This window comes from Maniola jurtina, chromosome 6 (genome assembly GCF_905333055.1).
Source record: "Maniola jurtina chromosome 6, ilManJurt1.1, whole genome shotgun sequence".
In the NCBI taxonomy this organism is placed as follows: Eukaryota; Metazoa; Arthropoda; class Insecta; order Lepidoptera; family Nymphalidae; genus Maniola; species Maniola jurtina.
In genome coordinates, this window is record NC_060034.1 from 13484657 (window position 1) to 13501673 (window position 17017).

General features: G+C 36.9%; 1 protein-coding gene and 1 long non-coding RNA gene across 8 annotated transcripts in view; one reads left to right on the forward strand and one right to left on the reverse strand.

Moving 5' to 3' along the window:
* The window catches only part of LOC123866040 (SH3 and multiple ankyrin repeat domains protein 3), a 221282-nt gene that overhangs the window by 20661 nt on the left and 183604 nt on the right, over positions 1-17017 (reverse strand). For all 7 annotated transcript variants that reach the window (XM_045907364.1, XM_045907368.1, XM_045907365.1 and 4 more), the window contains one exon: positions 1981-2106. In XM_045907364.1, coding sequence (XP_045763320.1) covers positions 1981-2106 — 126 coding nt within the window. The remainder of the gene's footprint in view (positions 1-1980; positions 2107-17017) is intronic.
* LOC123866056 lies at positions 3608-16754 on the forward strand. The gene is made up of 3 exons (XR_006796112.1): positions 3608-3618; positions 10186-10189; positions 16703-16754. It is a non-coding gene; the product is annotated as an uncharacterized LOC123866056 (long non-coding RNA).

Consider the following 17017-nt stretch of genomic DNA (forward strand, 5'->3'; position numbering starts at 1 on the left):
CGTTTTCAAAACTTATTAAAGGGCCTCTTCATCCATATCCGTATCCAAACAACTTTATGGTGCCGGAACATACTAAATCGCTTGACGGTATATTTTCGCCGGTAAAACGAGTTATTGATTTAAAAGAAACATTTTTCCGAGTAGATATATGTTAAGAGGGCCATCTATGTCGGTACATGGGTGATGGAGCAATTATAACTAGTTTTTTGGTGAGGCCGTGAGAGACTATTGCGATCACAAGCATCTGAGAAATGTCAACGTCTGAGATGATTGACTAACTGGCTAACCAGTAACCCTAATGCGTAACTGGTTAGTAGTTCAACGAGTTAAATAGTAGTCGTACATAGTAAAAAGTGGTTAAGGGCGGAAGCGTATCTATGACACGCTACACAACCTGATAAGAGCCGCTCTCTGCGTCGCTCGTGACCACAAATAGTTGGAAGTTTCTTGAGATAATAATGTTGACTGTGGTAGGAGCCTAGACTCTTCTGAATACACTTAAGTTGTTTCTTATGCTGAGATCAACAGAGCGTTCTTTGACCTTGCTCTGACAAAACCAGACAGATTTACGTCTGGCACAAAAATCATGTACTATGAAGCTTTCAAAATTAGTATACCTAACACTGACCATCAAGTAGTACCTGTCCTTATTAGCATTAGGCATCCTATCTTGTATGGCAATACACGTCTACAACTTTTGCACAGCATCTTCGCCGGCGAAGACGAGGTCCCCGATTTGTAACGTCATCCGGACGTGGACTCAGGCCACTGTCTCGGGGGCGATCGGACTAATCCAGTCCAGCCAATCTATTCGTCTCAACCTTACAGGCGGCGACCTCAGGACGACGGTCATATCTCCAATCATTTCTCCGAACCCTAGGGCTTGTCTCCTGTTGCGGCCAGTACACTGTACAGTGTATCTATCCAGCATACTCAATCCGAAACGTTATAAAATATTTTGTATAGTTTTCTATGACTAGAACCACATTACATTCCTATACATGAAACAACGTCGCGTGATATACAATTTGACACTACACGCGGTACACGCGTTGTGTGTTAAAAGTACGTTTCTGCCACAATTTGCACTTGTTAGTTGTAATAATTATGCGGACTTTAGTTTACATACCAATGTCTTACATTGTACGGTGTACCAGAAGTCGAAACGTGATGATAATTTGTATACCTTGTATGAGAACATGACGATAAGTTAGCAAAACTAGTTCACGACATAAGTATTAAAATTATGGCAAAAGTGGTAGAGTGGTAGGATTGCAAATAAATTACTTATACTGGAATTTATGATAAAGCCGTACCGGATATCACTAAGCGATTTAGCCGCATAGACACCAATTGAAGTTATTACTTTAATTGGTTTTAAATGTACTGTAATATGCCTGTACTTCATAAATTATTTTAGTAGGGGCATCATTTTAGTTAAAATTGGTCTAGGTCTAGGTCTACGAGAGAAAGAAATAAATTGTCTTAAAAAATAGTCTAGGTATTCGTATTCGTAGTAATGATGTTTTACAAGGTTTGATTTTTTTCTCACTTCGAGTTATAAGACAAGGCCAAATTATTTTCAGGCCCAAAATGTTGTATTCCTAAAATGGTGAATTCTTATAATGTTGAATTTGAAAAATGTTGAGTCCTAAAATGTTGAAATTGCAAAATGTTGAATTTTGGAGTTGCAAAATGAGGGGTAGTTTCCGAGGCATATGACGATCTTACCGTCGACCGGCAGAAGAGACCGTAGTTCAAACTATCTTTTAATTCCTTATAATAGAATGACAGTTTCACGAGAAGATTCAAGATCGAGGAATCCGACGGAACCGTTGAAGGATTAGTCTTCCAGGGGGCGTTCTTCGTCGAGAAACTTGCCGGCCTAGCTGTTTTTTAGCAGGCAGGACAGATCATAGTGGAAGCTCTCTTTCAATTTCTGATAGTAGAATGGCAGTTTAAGAAGGTTCAAATTCTCACCTCAAGGTATCCGACGGGTCCGTTGAAGGGGTAGTCTCCGAGGCGGCGCTCTTCATCAAGGAACTTGCCGGCCTTGCCGTTGACCGGCGGGCAGAACAGACCATAGTTAAAGCTCTCTTTTAATTCCTGGAACCAAAGAATAAAATCGCGTTAGCAAACTTGATATTAATTGTAAGAATTATTCCTAACATTTGTTAAATCATGTTTTAGGTAGGTATTTATTAGACCCTATCCCATTTATCCAAAGACCTTGAAATTGAGATTATTAAATCTGAAAGATCCGGCTATGTAGGGACCACAGGTATAGTGACTAATGAATGAATGTTTGAGCCTTAGCCAACCTACCTTTGAAATAGTGACGTAAAACTATTTTTTTTTTGATAATTCCCCTGATTTTTATTATTTTTCAAGGTTATTGCTTGCTATTTCATTTGTTGTTTCGAAAATGTGACTTTTGATACAATAATGTATCATTTTTATTCATAAAGTAGTGCTCCGTAGTTTTAAATATTGGTTGGTAAATTAACTTATCAGAGATTATTTATTATTACCTACCTGCACTTGTCAGTGTAAATCTTAATCCAACCAGTTCAACCAACTTTTCAAATATCATTTGTAAAGGGTTTTATTAGTCATTAGCTGATGCCCGCAGCTTCGCCCGCGTGGATTTAGGGTCTGAAATCCCGTGGGAAAGTTGTCACAAAGTTCCTCTATCGATTAAAAAAAAATTTACGCAAATCGGTTCAGAAATCTCGGAGATTTCGGTGTACATAGGAAGAAAAACACAACTCCCTTTTTGAAAGTCGGTTAAAAAAGTAGCCTATTTTACTCCCTGATCAATCCTCTACTTGTCTGTGAAAACCCCGTCAAAATCGGTCCAGCCGTTCCGAAGATTAGCCTTTTCAAACAGACAGACAGACAGACAGACAGACAAAAATTTTAAAAACGTGTGATTCAGTGTTGGTATCGTTCAAATAACCATATGAGCTTAATATGAGGTAGTTATTTCGAAATTACAGACAGACACTCCAATTTTATTTATTAGTATAGATTTGGCAATGTTATGATTAAATTTTTGGCTCCGTAATTAAATCATCAAATAATATTATCAGATGTATCATGTAGGTAAATTTTTTTTTTTTGGTTTTTATTCTGATTTATTATTTATCAATGATCTGCTGAACGATAGTACAGATTTTGACCTGTAAATAAATATCTACGATATTTTCACAAAATCATTCTGTTTTCTAGCCCCATAATACATAGCTATAACTTAAAATTTGTAAAACCCCCGACACAAAAACCTCTATAAGAAAACTAGAAAAGAGCTGATAACTTTCAAACGGCTGAACCGATTTTCTTCGATTATAGCTAAGAACACTCTCGATCAAGCCACTTTTCAAACAAAAAAAATAATTAAAATTGGTCCATTCGTTTAGGAGCTACGGTGCCACAGACAGATATACACGTCAAACTTATAACACCCCTCTTTTTGGGTCGGGGGTTAAAAAACATTACCATCAAACAATTTTATGACTCGTCTACTCTGAGTAGATGAGGCATAAAAGATCATTCCACAGTCTAACCCTACAGTACAACGTGGTATGAATAATAAATAGACTGATTTCATATCGGCAAGTATCGAGCAGAGCCTTAACAGGGCTCTCTCCGTCACTCGTTTCATACAATCGTAGTTCCAATTTCATTTGAATATTAAGCAACCAAAGTCCATGAAATTTTGCAAACATATTCTAGAAACTAATATCTATGTCTGTGGTTTTCCAGATTTCTGTTAAAATATTCGGTTTCAAAGTAACGCGGTCTTAAAAATTTACATACAAATCTTTGAGCCCCTGTAATTTTAAAACTACATATTTTTAGAAAAATCTAAAACACCACAGACACAGATATTAGTTTCTAGAATATGTCTGCAAAATTTCATGGACTTTGGTTGCTTAATATTCAAATGAAATTGGAACTACGATTGTATGAAACGAGTGACGGAGAGAGCCCTCTTAACGAACCGGGAACGATTTAGAACGTCACGATTGATGGATGCAAGATGAGCGGAATGCTACGTCCAATGCAACATTGCTAGCAAATGTTAGCATCCAAAAAGCGAAGCAAAGCCTACACGCAAATGGGAGAAGATATTTGCATCGTTCTGTGCTAAAGTATGGGACCACTGGGTCCAAGAAATATCTATAGTTACTATATATTGTTGACATTTTGTTCTATTTTCTTATTACTATTAACATCATGACTTACTTAATTACAATAATTTCAAGTGGACTGTAATACTATAGGCTCGTTGTCAAATGTACAGTCAGTAAGTACAACCAACAGCTCGAGCTTCAACATAATAAATTAATAATAATAATTGTTACTTCATATTAGCTCAACAGTCAACAGTTTTAGTATTTATATACCTAAGTAGGTATGTAGGCTGGTTTTCAATTTATACTTGCTAAAAATTTCCCGCAAATAAAAAAGAAATGAAAAAACTGCCGTACTTAGAATGTGTGACGTTGCAAACAAAGATATTTAACATTTGGTTTACTTTGGTTGCGAATGTTATACCTATTTCGTCAAAGAGTATGTTGAACATAGACATAACTATAATGAAATTAATATAACGGGTGTAACTAGAACGCTACCAAAATATTAGCGTTATTATTATACTACCTTAACACAATCCAGTGCCAATTATAACCATTTGCCATATCTTATAGTTTTAGTGATTTAGTATTTTTAAAACCCGCATTGTACAGCGTGCAAAAGTCGGATCAATGCCCCACCTATGACTTCGAGTGACCTATTTATGGAACGTTCGTTGACCTCTAGCGTCAGTCAGATGTTTTATTAACAATATGTTATGAAATTTTAAAAATACAGGACTTTTAAATTATTTTTCCTAGTTTTTTAAGGTATCTTGTCAGTAATCATCAGTACTATCACCTGTCTTCGTTTTTGCTAGCGTTCTGGTTGCACCCTGTAAAAATAAAATGTTAATTTAAAAGGTTAAATGTTTTCTCGCATGAAATGTCAGAACTTTTTGTATCCGTCGAGAGCGCTATGCGTGTAGCTTGATGGTCAGCATCAGGTCAAGCCGGCGGGCTAAATAAATGACCGCTCCGCCATTAGATTTATGAACGCGCCGCAAAACTATTCTGCCTACAGTCTCGATATTAATTAGGTCGTTTAAAGGCACACATAATTCAACGATAACACAGTGACAATAACATAAAACTTAACGGTGTCCCGGTTAGGGTTACCAAGCCGCAGGATTTTGTCAAAAAAAAAAATAATATATATCAGGGATTTAGCCACTTGTCAGGTTTGACAGGATGGACGTTGAAAATGTCAGAATTCTCAGTGAAAACGGTCAGAAAAATACTTTTATACAGTCAAATATCAAAATCTTTTTCCAGTCGAGTTTCCCAGCCCAGTAGGCAGTAATATAATGTTTTCTCGGAGCTTTAACAACGCTTTGCCTATGCAAAAGTCGCGAGAAAACGTTGAGCTTGGGCTGCTGACTTTTTGTCGAGGCTTTTCAATTTTATATCTGGTAACCCTACCCGGCAAACAATTTATTACCCTGGTAGGTACCACTAAACTGCTGTAAACAAGAAAATAATAAATGCTGTCGTTATATTTTGTGTATTCTAAATTGGGAACTTGTAGTATTGCATTAATTAGTAACTATCAGGTTACCATTCCGAAAAGGATTGGAGTTTACGTAAAGGAACAAATTATTTATGATTGAACAAGTGCGGCGCTACCAAGTACCTACAAGCGGTAGAATAAAGTTACGTTTTAGAAAGGAGCCGCTTCGTAATCCCTTTCGTTTGTATAATTTAAGGATACCTACCTGCTACATATTGTACCTAGTCTTACAAATTACAATAGCAAATCAGAAATATTAGCTGGATGTACTATAAGTTACCGTTAAAACGAAAAAGATAAGTAGGTACAAAAATACTTCCTTGTTCAAAATAACGTCCCAACTTCCATACTGGCTACCACCCGCCTATATTAAAAAATAATTTCTTAGTAAAAATAAAAATACGTGTATCAGGGTTTTTAGAAATTCTGTCTCCGAGAAGGTTATTTCAACATTTAAGTTCGACATATTTCAAGTTGTATTACAAAAATTTGTCTTAGAACTTAGCTTGGACACACTGGCCGAGTGTCTAGTCTTGGGCTTTTGGACAAAAATGAAGGTATTTTTCAGGATTTTTGGAAATTCCACCCACTCACGGATTTTCAAAAATTCCATTAGAGCGAAGCCAGGGCGAGATCGCTAGTATTTTTTTTAAAAGAATATTAGCCATGCTAGTCATGACTAATACACCCCTTTCCCCTCCAATTAAGCGTAAAGCTTGTGCCAGGAGTGGGTACGACAATAGTGCAACGAGTGGGGTTTAAACCGCCGAGCTTTCGGCATCCAGTCCTCTCCTCAACCGTTGAGCTATCGAGGCTCTGACAATTGTAATAATAATATTTTAAGATTATTCTCAGTCGCCGATTGTGCATCAGCAACAGCATCACGTGCGTGGAACAACTCTCCGGCCACTGTTTATTGTATAATGGGGCGAACGGCGAGATTAACAAGTATGATATATCGCGAGCCAACAACTCTGTTCACAAGAATTATTGTAGGAAGCGGCAGAGTGATAAACAGTTTATGCGGGGCTGAGGAATTATGACGTGTTTAACTGGATTAAGTGATAAGACTGATTACTAAGGCTACCTATAACGCTACACTGTACGCTATCTATGAATTGAAGATTTAAAAACGCGACTGGCGAGTTTTTGCTGTGAGGTAGGTACCTACTTCTCGTTAGGTGATCAATGTTAGAAGGGCATGAGTTGAGCCTCGATAGCTCAACGGTTGAAGAGCGGACTGATTTCCGAAAGGTCGGCGGTTCAAACCCCACCCGTTGCACTATTGTCGCACCCACTCCTGGCACAAGCTTTACACTTAATTGGAGGGGAAAGGAGGAATATTAGCCATGCTAATCATGAGTAATATTCTAAAAAAAAAGTCACACGGGACGATTTGAAAGCATTTCATGTTTATTTGAATCAAATATCTTTGTGATCTATGTTATAATAGGTGTTTTTAACCCCCTACCCAAAAACAGGGGTGTTATAAGTTTGACGTGTGTATCTGTGTATCTGTCTGTGGCATCGTAGCTCCTAAACTAATGAACCGATTTTAATTTAGTTTTTTTTTTTGTTTGAAAGGTGTCTTAATCGAGAGTGTTCTTAGCTATAATCCAAGAAAATCAGTTGAGCCTTTTGAAAGTTATCAGCTCTTTTCTAGTTACTGTAACCTTCACTTGTCGGGGGTGTTATACATTTTTAATTTACACTTGTTGTTAGTTAGCTAATGATGATCCTTAAGATACTATGTATGTTGTGGTTTGTATATGAATAGAGGTAAGCATTTGTCCATACCTGGTTCATACCCTGTAATATCGAGAAATCCTGTTCGCTAAGAGTAGCACAAACCAGAGCGAACATAGATAGGTTTTTGCATTGACCGTACACGGAATGGCCGGGAGTCGAGACCGCTTGCCGAGTTTGGCGTTTCCGTGACTTTTTGCTTTGTAGTGCGTCATACTCGATCGTCGAACTAGATAGCTAGCAAATTAGTTTAGTTCTTCCGAATATGTATGAGGTATTTTTTACTAGAATCAAAATATCATCTCGATTATGATTGTAACGATCATGGCTACACACAATTGTAATACACGTAGGCACAAAATATATGAGTAAGTTATAGTAGCCTACAGCTATAACTTACTCATATATTATGTTGTGGCTAACCTAAGGCAGGTAGGTAGATACCTAATTTAGGTTTTGAATCATAATTTTTATAAGCAGGTACAATGCCAAATGCAGACAAATTATTGCTTTTCTTCCTAAAATATTGATTCTCAATTAGATAACAGGAATACATCATGCTGCAATGGATCGACGTGCTCTTTGCATGAATAAGATCTGAAGTGTGCTACAAGCTATTTTTTATTTCAGAAAATCAAAATATTCCCCATAAGTTTAAAAAAATCTAAATTCACGCTTACAAAGTCGCATGTACTTACATATGATTAGAATAGATATAATCTAGGCCTTCAGTTTACTTACATGTTCAGAGAAAGAAGGCGACTCTGGTTATCAAGTTTCATAGATTAGAAAACTTTTGGAATTTTATAATTACCTACTTAAGAAGTAGGTATTTTCCTCACTCCAAACTTTTGCTGAAATAATTTCCATTTTTCCGCAATCTTATTTTATTATTCACTAGCGACTCGCCCCGGCTTCGCACGGGTGTTCTATGGAAAAGTGGTTATAATGGCTAAAATATAAATGTTTGGTTTATACTATCGCGGACTTTTTTGTAGGCATTATTGAGTTCTACAACTTTTCTATAAAAGTCAACCATACATCTCTAACCATTTAGGCAGCGTTCGCGAGAATCGTTAACGTACGGCAGTTTTTTCGACGCCTTACTCCACAATTTTCACTACCACGAAAAATCCTATCTATTTTCCGGGATAAAATATAGCCTATACGGATTCGGAAGAATCCCTCTAAGTAATGGTAAAAGAAATTTTGAAATCGGTCCAGTAGTTTTTGAGCCTATTCAATACAAACATACAAAAATAAAAAGGTTTCCTCTTTATAATATTAGTCTATATTCATAGGTACTTACTACTTACATATGATCTCAATTCTCAATGATTGTAAGTTGTAACCTTTATGCCACTTCCAGGTAGTGTGTGGTGAATTCAATGGAAGACGAGAAATCAAACTGCCGACCCAGTGACACGGCAGATGTCAACAGCGTCGTCACGGCCATTGTATGCAAACACGTTTAATTGTTATCTCTCGATACAGTTACCGCCTCCTTGTAACAGATTGTTTATACGATTTCATCATCATCATCATCATCATCAGCCTGTGGACGTCCACGGTTGTACATAGGCCTTCCCTAAAGAGCGCCACCGTACCCGGTCCTCGGCCTTCCTCATCCAGCCGCTTTATATCGACGGTCCTTCGTGCTGGACGGCGTCCCAGACTACGCTTGCTTAATACGCGGTCTCCACTCAAGGACTTTCCGGCTCCAGCGGCCATCGCCTCGACGCATGTGTAACTACTAACTAAGCAGTAATACTCGTAGCTTAGTGGTTAAGTCGTCGTCGGCCTACTAGTTGGGGTGTCCAACTGGGGTTCGATCCCGGACATGCTCCTAACTAACTTTTCGGAATTATATTATGTGCGTATTTATTATTAATTAGTGTCTATAAAGACCAAAATAAACACTAAGGCTGAAATCTATAGAGCACACTTTGACTTTGCTCAGAACGAAGACACTGTTAAAACGAGACAGCGTTATATAGCTGGCATAAATCTGTCTCGTTTTAACAGTATCTTTAGTCTGAGCAAAGTCGAAGTGCGCTCTATAGATTTGAGCCTCAGTATGAAACGAGAGCATTTGAAATAGGAAAGCGGGAAGCAATCAATTTATAGCGCACCATGGCTTGGTAAATTGATGTGAAGCCCGAGCGGAGTTGACAGAGCACTGTGCTGCGTTTGAATGCTTGCTAATTTGCCAGGCAAGTAGTACCAATTTAGTTTCTATAAAGAGTAATGAAAACGGCAAAGAATGAAACGAGAGCATTTGAAATAGGGAAGCAATCAATTTGTAGCGCACCATGGCTTGGTCAATTGATGTGTGACCCGAGCATAGTTGACGGAGCAATAGGCTGCGTTTGAACGCTCGCTAATTTGTCAGGCAAGTAGTGTTAAATTAAGTAAACTATTTCAATAAAGAGTAATGCAAACAGCAAAGAATAAAAGGGGAACATTTAAAATAGGGAAGCGATCAATTTATAGCACACCATGGCTTGCTAAATTGATGTGAATCCCAGCGAAGTTGATGGGCTACTGTGCTGCGTTTGAATGCTTGCCAAGCTAGGCAAATAAATCATTATAGTAATCGGTTTTATATTAAGTACAATGTAAACAGCAAAAAAATTGTGGGATTATTTTAATTTTCTTAATATAAATTTTAAAGTTTAAATATTGCATTTTTATGTATAAATTCAAACTAGCAAACATTTTTTGTTTCGTATTCGAAAGTAAAAGCCGGAACCCTTATGAAATGAAACTTATAGCCATTAAGCTGAAATCCAGAACAGTTACAGAACCTACGGTAAAAAATCTAGACGCAGCAAATGAATCAATGCCACTTGAATAATTACTCGTAGATAGTGGTACGATGTAAGTCGACTTGCAAGGCACATGAACACAGCATCAAGTTTAAGTGGAGCAGTGGTCAGCTGGCTGATAGATGTGTTTTGTCACATTGATGTCAACCCCAAGAATGCGTACGGGCATTGCTAAAGTCTCTTTTGTAAAAAAATAAAACTGCAATATTAAGAACTAGCTAAGTGTGTTTGTTCTTCAATCACGTCGCAATGAACCAACGCGACGATGGGTTGACCTGATTTTTACATGGTTTTATGTAGTTTAAAACCGGGGAGTAACCTAGGCTACTCTTTTTAACCCCAAAAATAAAGAGTTCTCACGAGATTTTCTGAAACCTAAATCCAAGTGAACGAAGTCAAGAATGTTTTTGAGATAAATTGCTGCGACTTCTATCTTATCACTAAACAAAAGATGGTACCTACTTGTGTATAATAGTACCTACGTATTTATTTTTTCCTTCACGTTTTTTACACGTTATTCCTAAACTGTGTGCCCAAGGACCTCGGCGTGGCCTAAGGCTTAGTCACAAGTTTAGTGAATTTAAAATTATACAATAAGGTTAAATGCCAGGCTTTTCAGAAGTTTATATAAGCAGGCAAGTACCTACTTATCTTTAACAAAATCGGCATTACGTACCACATTTGTTATCGTAGATATTTTGACACATATTTGAGCGCATTGCACAAACATTTCGCGATGGTTAATCTTATTTTGAGAAATATTGAGCTTGCATCTATCAAAGTTACTATGTTTCATATTTTATTCACTTCAGATAATACAGATTTATTTCGTAACATCGATGTAAGAGTGATAAATTGATATAAACATATTTTACACAAAATATTAGTAGTTAGTTGATTATGATAATTTAGATAGGTTATGAATTGGCAGAAAACAATTTGTTCAATACATTTTGCTTGTTTTCACCTAATATTTAGAACATAACTGCCACAAACCGTAGCCGGTAGGGTGATAACTACCTCCCGCCAAACCAGAGTAGTGTAAGATTAGGGGCTAAAATTGTAGTGCTTTGCAAGTCCTGCCACAGTAACTAGGCCACTGCTGAAGTCCTCTACTTCTCCTAAAAGATAATTTAGTGATTATGAATTTTTAAACAGCTACTACTAAGATTCCAATCCAGGGACCCTCGTAGCTTTGGTTTTAATTGCGTAATTTATAATTTTGACCACTATATTGTACAAATTTAACAACTCCGATTCTGATTTTGACTTTGACTTTGGACCACCAACTTATAAGACGGCAGCATTAACCAATGCGCCAGGGAGGTCGTCAATTTGTGAACGAAGTATGTATGTTTTATTCAACACGATCTCAGAGATATAATAAAGTAGTCAATATCAATAATGAATAAGTACATAAGCCATACATCTCTTTAGTGAAAGTAGAACATGTATCATGTATCGAAAAATGTAGTGTCATGCGTGACTTGACTTGACGCGTGTACTGGAATTAAGTAAGTAAGCCATAAATCCGTTATCTGATGGAAGCTTTACGGCTGTTCTGCGACAAATTATAGAAACAATGTATGTAATAATCTGAACACTACAGCTTTCTTTGTAAAAAGTACAAAGTAGAGTCGCTGTTCATAAAACGCGAAAGCTTTAAGTACCTAATAAAATATTTATCTGTTTCTTTAACTGTGTAACGAAAATGCACTAACTTTTAACTACTTAATCGAATAGAAACTCTATGAGATAGCATCTCATAAATACAGCATTAAATAGAATGACAAATATTGCAAAATATCTATAACTACTCCGCCCGTTGTGCCAGCAAATCCATTTTTCCACGCACATGCAAACTGTGGAATTAACTCGAATCTGCGGTGTTCCCACTAGATTATAACATGGGGTTAATTAAGGAGCGGACGTACGATCTCCTAAAAGGCCAGCAACGCATCGGCGGTACCTCTCGTGCTGAATTAAGGGGCAGACCTACAAATTCCTAAAAGGCCAGCAACGCTCGGGATGCAATGTTCATGGGCGGGGTATGTACCGTTCTGCAGTAAGCGGCAGACATCAAACAAAATGGACCGATGAAATCAAGCAAAACTGCTACTGGATACAAGCGGCAGAACACCGCAGAAAATTCTAGAAGACACATCTATGACCTACTCGTATATCGAACAGTTATCGGCAGCCATTCGATTTAAATTGAAACGATAACGAACACCCAGTTAAATTGTCAAGTGAATTTGATCAAGTACTGAAAAGCAATGTCAACGAGCACCGTTGTTTACACTGGCCTTACACGATCAAGTTCACCGTCAAGTCTGCAACCATTGCAGCATTCTGCAGCGGACTTGAAGCGGCATCCAATAAACTTGACGGTGTATGGCTATCAGTGTGCAGGATGTCATGCACACTTTTATCCGCCTATTGTACAAGCATTTATTTTGTTATACTTATTATACTAGTTGATGCCTGCAACTTCGTTCACGTGGATATAGGTTTCTTAAATCCCGTGGGAACTCTTATTTTCCGGGATAAAAAGTAGCCTATGTGCTAATCCAGGATATTATCTATCTCCATTCCAAATTTCAGCCAAATCCATTCAGTAGTTATTGCGTGAAAGAGTAACAAACATACACACACACACACACACACACACACACACACACACACACACAGAGACACACACACATACAAACTTTCGCCTTCATAATATTAGTGTGATACTTATTATACTAGTTGATGCCTGCAACTTTGTTCGCATGGATATAAGTTTCCCGTAAATCCCGTGGGAACTCTTATTTTCCGTGATAAAAGTAGCCTATGTGTTAATCCAGGGTATAATCTATCTCCATTTTAAATTTCAGCTAGATCCGTCAAACACTTTTTGTGTGAAAGAGTAACAAACACACACACACACAAACAAACTTTCACCTTTATAAGTGTGAAGTGTGGTTTCTTTTGGTGTACAATAAAGACTATTTTACTTTTTCTTTACTTTACTGTGTAGGTATGACTATAAATCTGGACGCCACTTCAAGTCCGCTGCAAACTATTAAGACAGTATGAACTTGATCGTGTATGGCCAGCTTTAGATAAATAAATGAGCCTTTTACTTCCCAATAAATACAGCGTTAGATTACATTGTACTAAATAAACAAAAGTTGAAACATGTAACGATACTCGTTAGTCGTTAGTCCAACCACTCTCTGACCGATATATTTTAAACAATTTGTAACACGCCGCAGTGAGCAATATATCAGGGTTAGTGTTGTCCCTGCCATGTTTAGGGTTATCAATTATCGAGGATTTAATGATAGGGTGAGTAGATATTTACATTAGCTAAATTGTTTACGATTATGTGAACATTTATTAATGGATTGGGTGAAGTGTTTGCAGCAAATAGTTTGTCGGGTGTTGAATAACAAGTTATGTACGTTTAGTAATTAGTATAGACTGGGCCCTTGCAGGCTGGGGACTAGGGTAGATACTAGATACTAAGTAGGTATGGTTGAAAGAACAGAACTGTTTTTAAAGTGCAATAGTAGGTACTTCTTTAGACGCGTTGGGCAATTTTGGGATGGGTAAAAACTTCAAGATCGCGTCACCGACATGCTAATGTTAAGAGTGCTTAGAGTACCTATTCGTATATATACCTATAAGAGTGCTTAGAATACCTATAGATGTACCTATTCGTAAAAACTTACAAATTATTAATCTTTAACACTACAATCAATTTTATATCTCAATACAATACATATACAATACAGAGATAGCTTGCATCCCAAGGAAGGATACAAGCTACTATTATTCCGAAAAATCAAAGAGTTTCCAGAGGATTAAAAAAACTTAAACCACGCAGACGAAATTGCGGGGATTGTCTAAACTCTAATGTTTACACAAAATTTCCAACTTGTCTCTTTGAGTATATAGCTCGCAAAAAGGTTCACAAATAGTAAAAGGAAACATGCATACAGTTTACTAGTTAATTAGGTCATTCTTTCAAACCTCGCGTAGGTTACTTGCGAATACTTTCCGACCGAGAGAGTTGTAGAGGAGACCGTAATTAGGTGGCAGTCTGCCAAAATGTGTCCTAGTTAGTGTATGTACGAGTACTAGTTATGCGAGTTTTATCGAAATTCAGTTTTAAATAGAGAAACAAGTGTAAATTAAAAATTTATAACACCCCCGACGATCCAAAGTATTTGAGTTTTCCAAAACATCATTTTCAAATAAATAATTATGTATCTAGGCAACGTCCATCTTGACAACTTGACATTTGTCTATTGACATAATATTATGAACCTAACCGTTATCTAACCTTCTTTTCTACAACAAAACTAGAAAAGAGCTGATAACTCTTAAACGGCTCAACCAATTTTTTTAGATTATAGCTAAGAACACTCTCGATCAAGCCACCTTTCAAACAAAAAAAACTAAATTAAAATCGGTTCATTCGTTTAGGCGCTACGATGCCACAGACAGATACACAGATACACAGATACACAGACACACAGATACACAGATACACACGTCAAACTTATAACACCCCTCTTTTTGGGTCGGGGGTTAAAAAGTAAATAATTAACCTGTAGAAACTATCCCGAAAATTAATTGTTTTAGAACTTGTAGATATAATATTTCTCCCGTAGTTTTCAAACATGTTGTTTTGAAAGAAATTATGAATGTAATGTCGCACTTTCATCATCATTACCATTATCATTATTATTCACGCGGGACCTATCGCTAGCCCACTACTGAGATTGGCTGTATCCTTTCAGAATGTCCGATATCTTACTTACCTAAAAGCCTACCTAAAAACTGTGGGAAAAACTGCATTTTCACGCAAGATGCCGTTGAATTTTAAATTTTTTTTTTACGCACCTACATTCTTATCTAAACTCAAATTTGGGATTTTCTTTCTTATTAAATATTTGAAATTCAAGAGATGAAACTGCAAAAATAATTTAGCTACTAAAAAGTCCAGTAGTTTTCCCAGTTTTCTAAGAAATTCCCTTTCTTAGTATTTAATTCAAATTATTTTTAATATTCCATACACACCTTCCTATCGACTACTGTAATAAGTTAAGTATAATTTTATGCATCAAATTATTCAAAAAGGTGAGAATTATTGTAATTCAATTTATCAATTTTCAAAAGAACACTCGCACAACGGGTTTGAACGGAAACATAAACGATGAGATAACAAACAAAATGCCTAATTTACCCAATTATATTGACAGTGCAAGCTGTTGACACCTGGTAAGTGATCCAAGGCCTGTACGGAACATTTAGATAGGAAGCTGTGACAATAAAGAAACTTTTATTGGTGTACTTTATTACGACATTATTAATGGTAATTGGGAACTTATCGAAAGATTACCTAAGTAACATACTGCAATTACAGTTTAATTAATTGCAATTTATTACATTGCGAAATTTAAGTAAGTGCTTTACCTAAATAAAATACATAGATAGGTAGAATTATATATTTTAACTCACTTAATATCGTCAGCCGAATAAAGAAGCAGTCTTTAACCATGACCAACGGCTGGCATGGAAACCATGGTAAAAATTCCATGTAGAGAAGTATGACATACTTACCTAATTTATAACTCTATGCATATTTAGGATTTCTAACGATGATGGTATAGGAAAAACCTATCAAAAAACATAATAACTACTTGTAAGTTTTTATGGCGGACTTCGTCTGCGATGGCGTTTGCTGGCGCGCGTGCTGTGCTTGTTTGGAGTGTTTTTTTTTGTTAAGAGTGGCTAGTTTTTATGTTAGTTGGTGTTTTTTGGTGGTGGAACTGACTGGGAAGCGCTCTAAGGGGGCGCCGCGCGTATGTCGGCGGGCGCCGGCGCAGACGGAGTCCATACTTGTATAAATTCAATAACTTGAAAATATCACAAACTTGACATTGGCTAGTCAGAGTAAAGCCAGATTTAAAGAAAAAAAAAAAAGTTTTTATGGAAACTCAAATGTTCCCACCGAAGACCACTGCGATTTTGTGGTTCCAACTTCCAACCGAATTAAGAATCCACACGTTACTTTCAATATGAAATCAATCTGCTTTCAATAAAGATTCCGCGGTTATCGATTATTTCAATCGGAGCGGTCCATCGGCGATATCGATAAAAATGCATACCTTTGTTCGGCATCGGGTACTCAGTTACAGTTACTCGCGATACAGGAGATACGATAATATTATTGCTACCAGCCATCAAGCTACACGCGAAAGAGAAGATAGCTTCTCGACATACCACGAGCGGGTTTTAATAGTTTAAATAAATTTCGCTCACTGGGGGAGTGCCAACAGAAGTGAAAACTTAAAACTATATAAAATTAGGAGCTGTTAGGAGGTACTCCGATTGCTAAAGCAAACTTAACGCTTCTATTGAAATTTAACCTTAATAGATTGCATTAAGGAACAAATTTATATGCTAATTAACATGTCAGTAACGAGACCTTGAAGTTTGTACCCATCCCGAAATCGCTCAACGCGCCTAAAGAAGTTTATATTTTAAAATAATACAAAAACTGACCCCTAATTTCTTGATCTCTTTATTATCCAAAACGAAGGAAATTTCAATTCAAAGCAAACTAACAAAATATGTAAATTAGGCAATGTACGACATAATATTATATAGGTAATACGTACAGCTCGGCAGCTTTAGTTACCTAGTTTATCGATGCAAATTTAAGTTGTGGAAGACGAGACGTAGTATGAACACGTCATCGTCCCATCCGACTTAGACTTGACGAAATGGCGAACCCATGC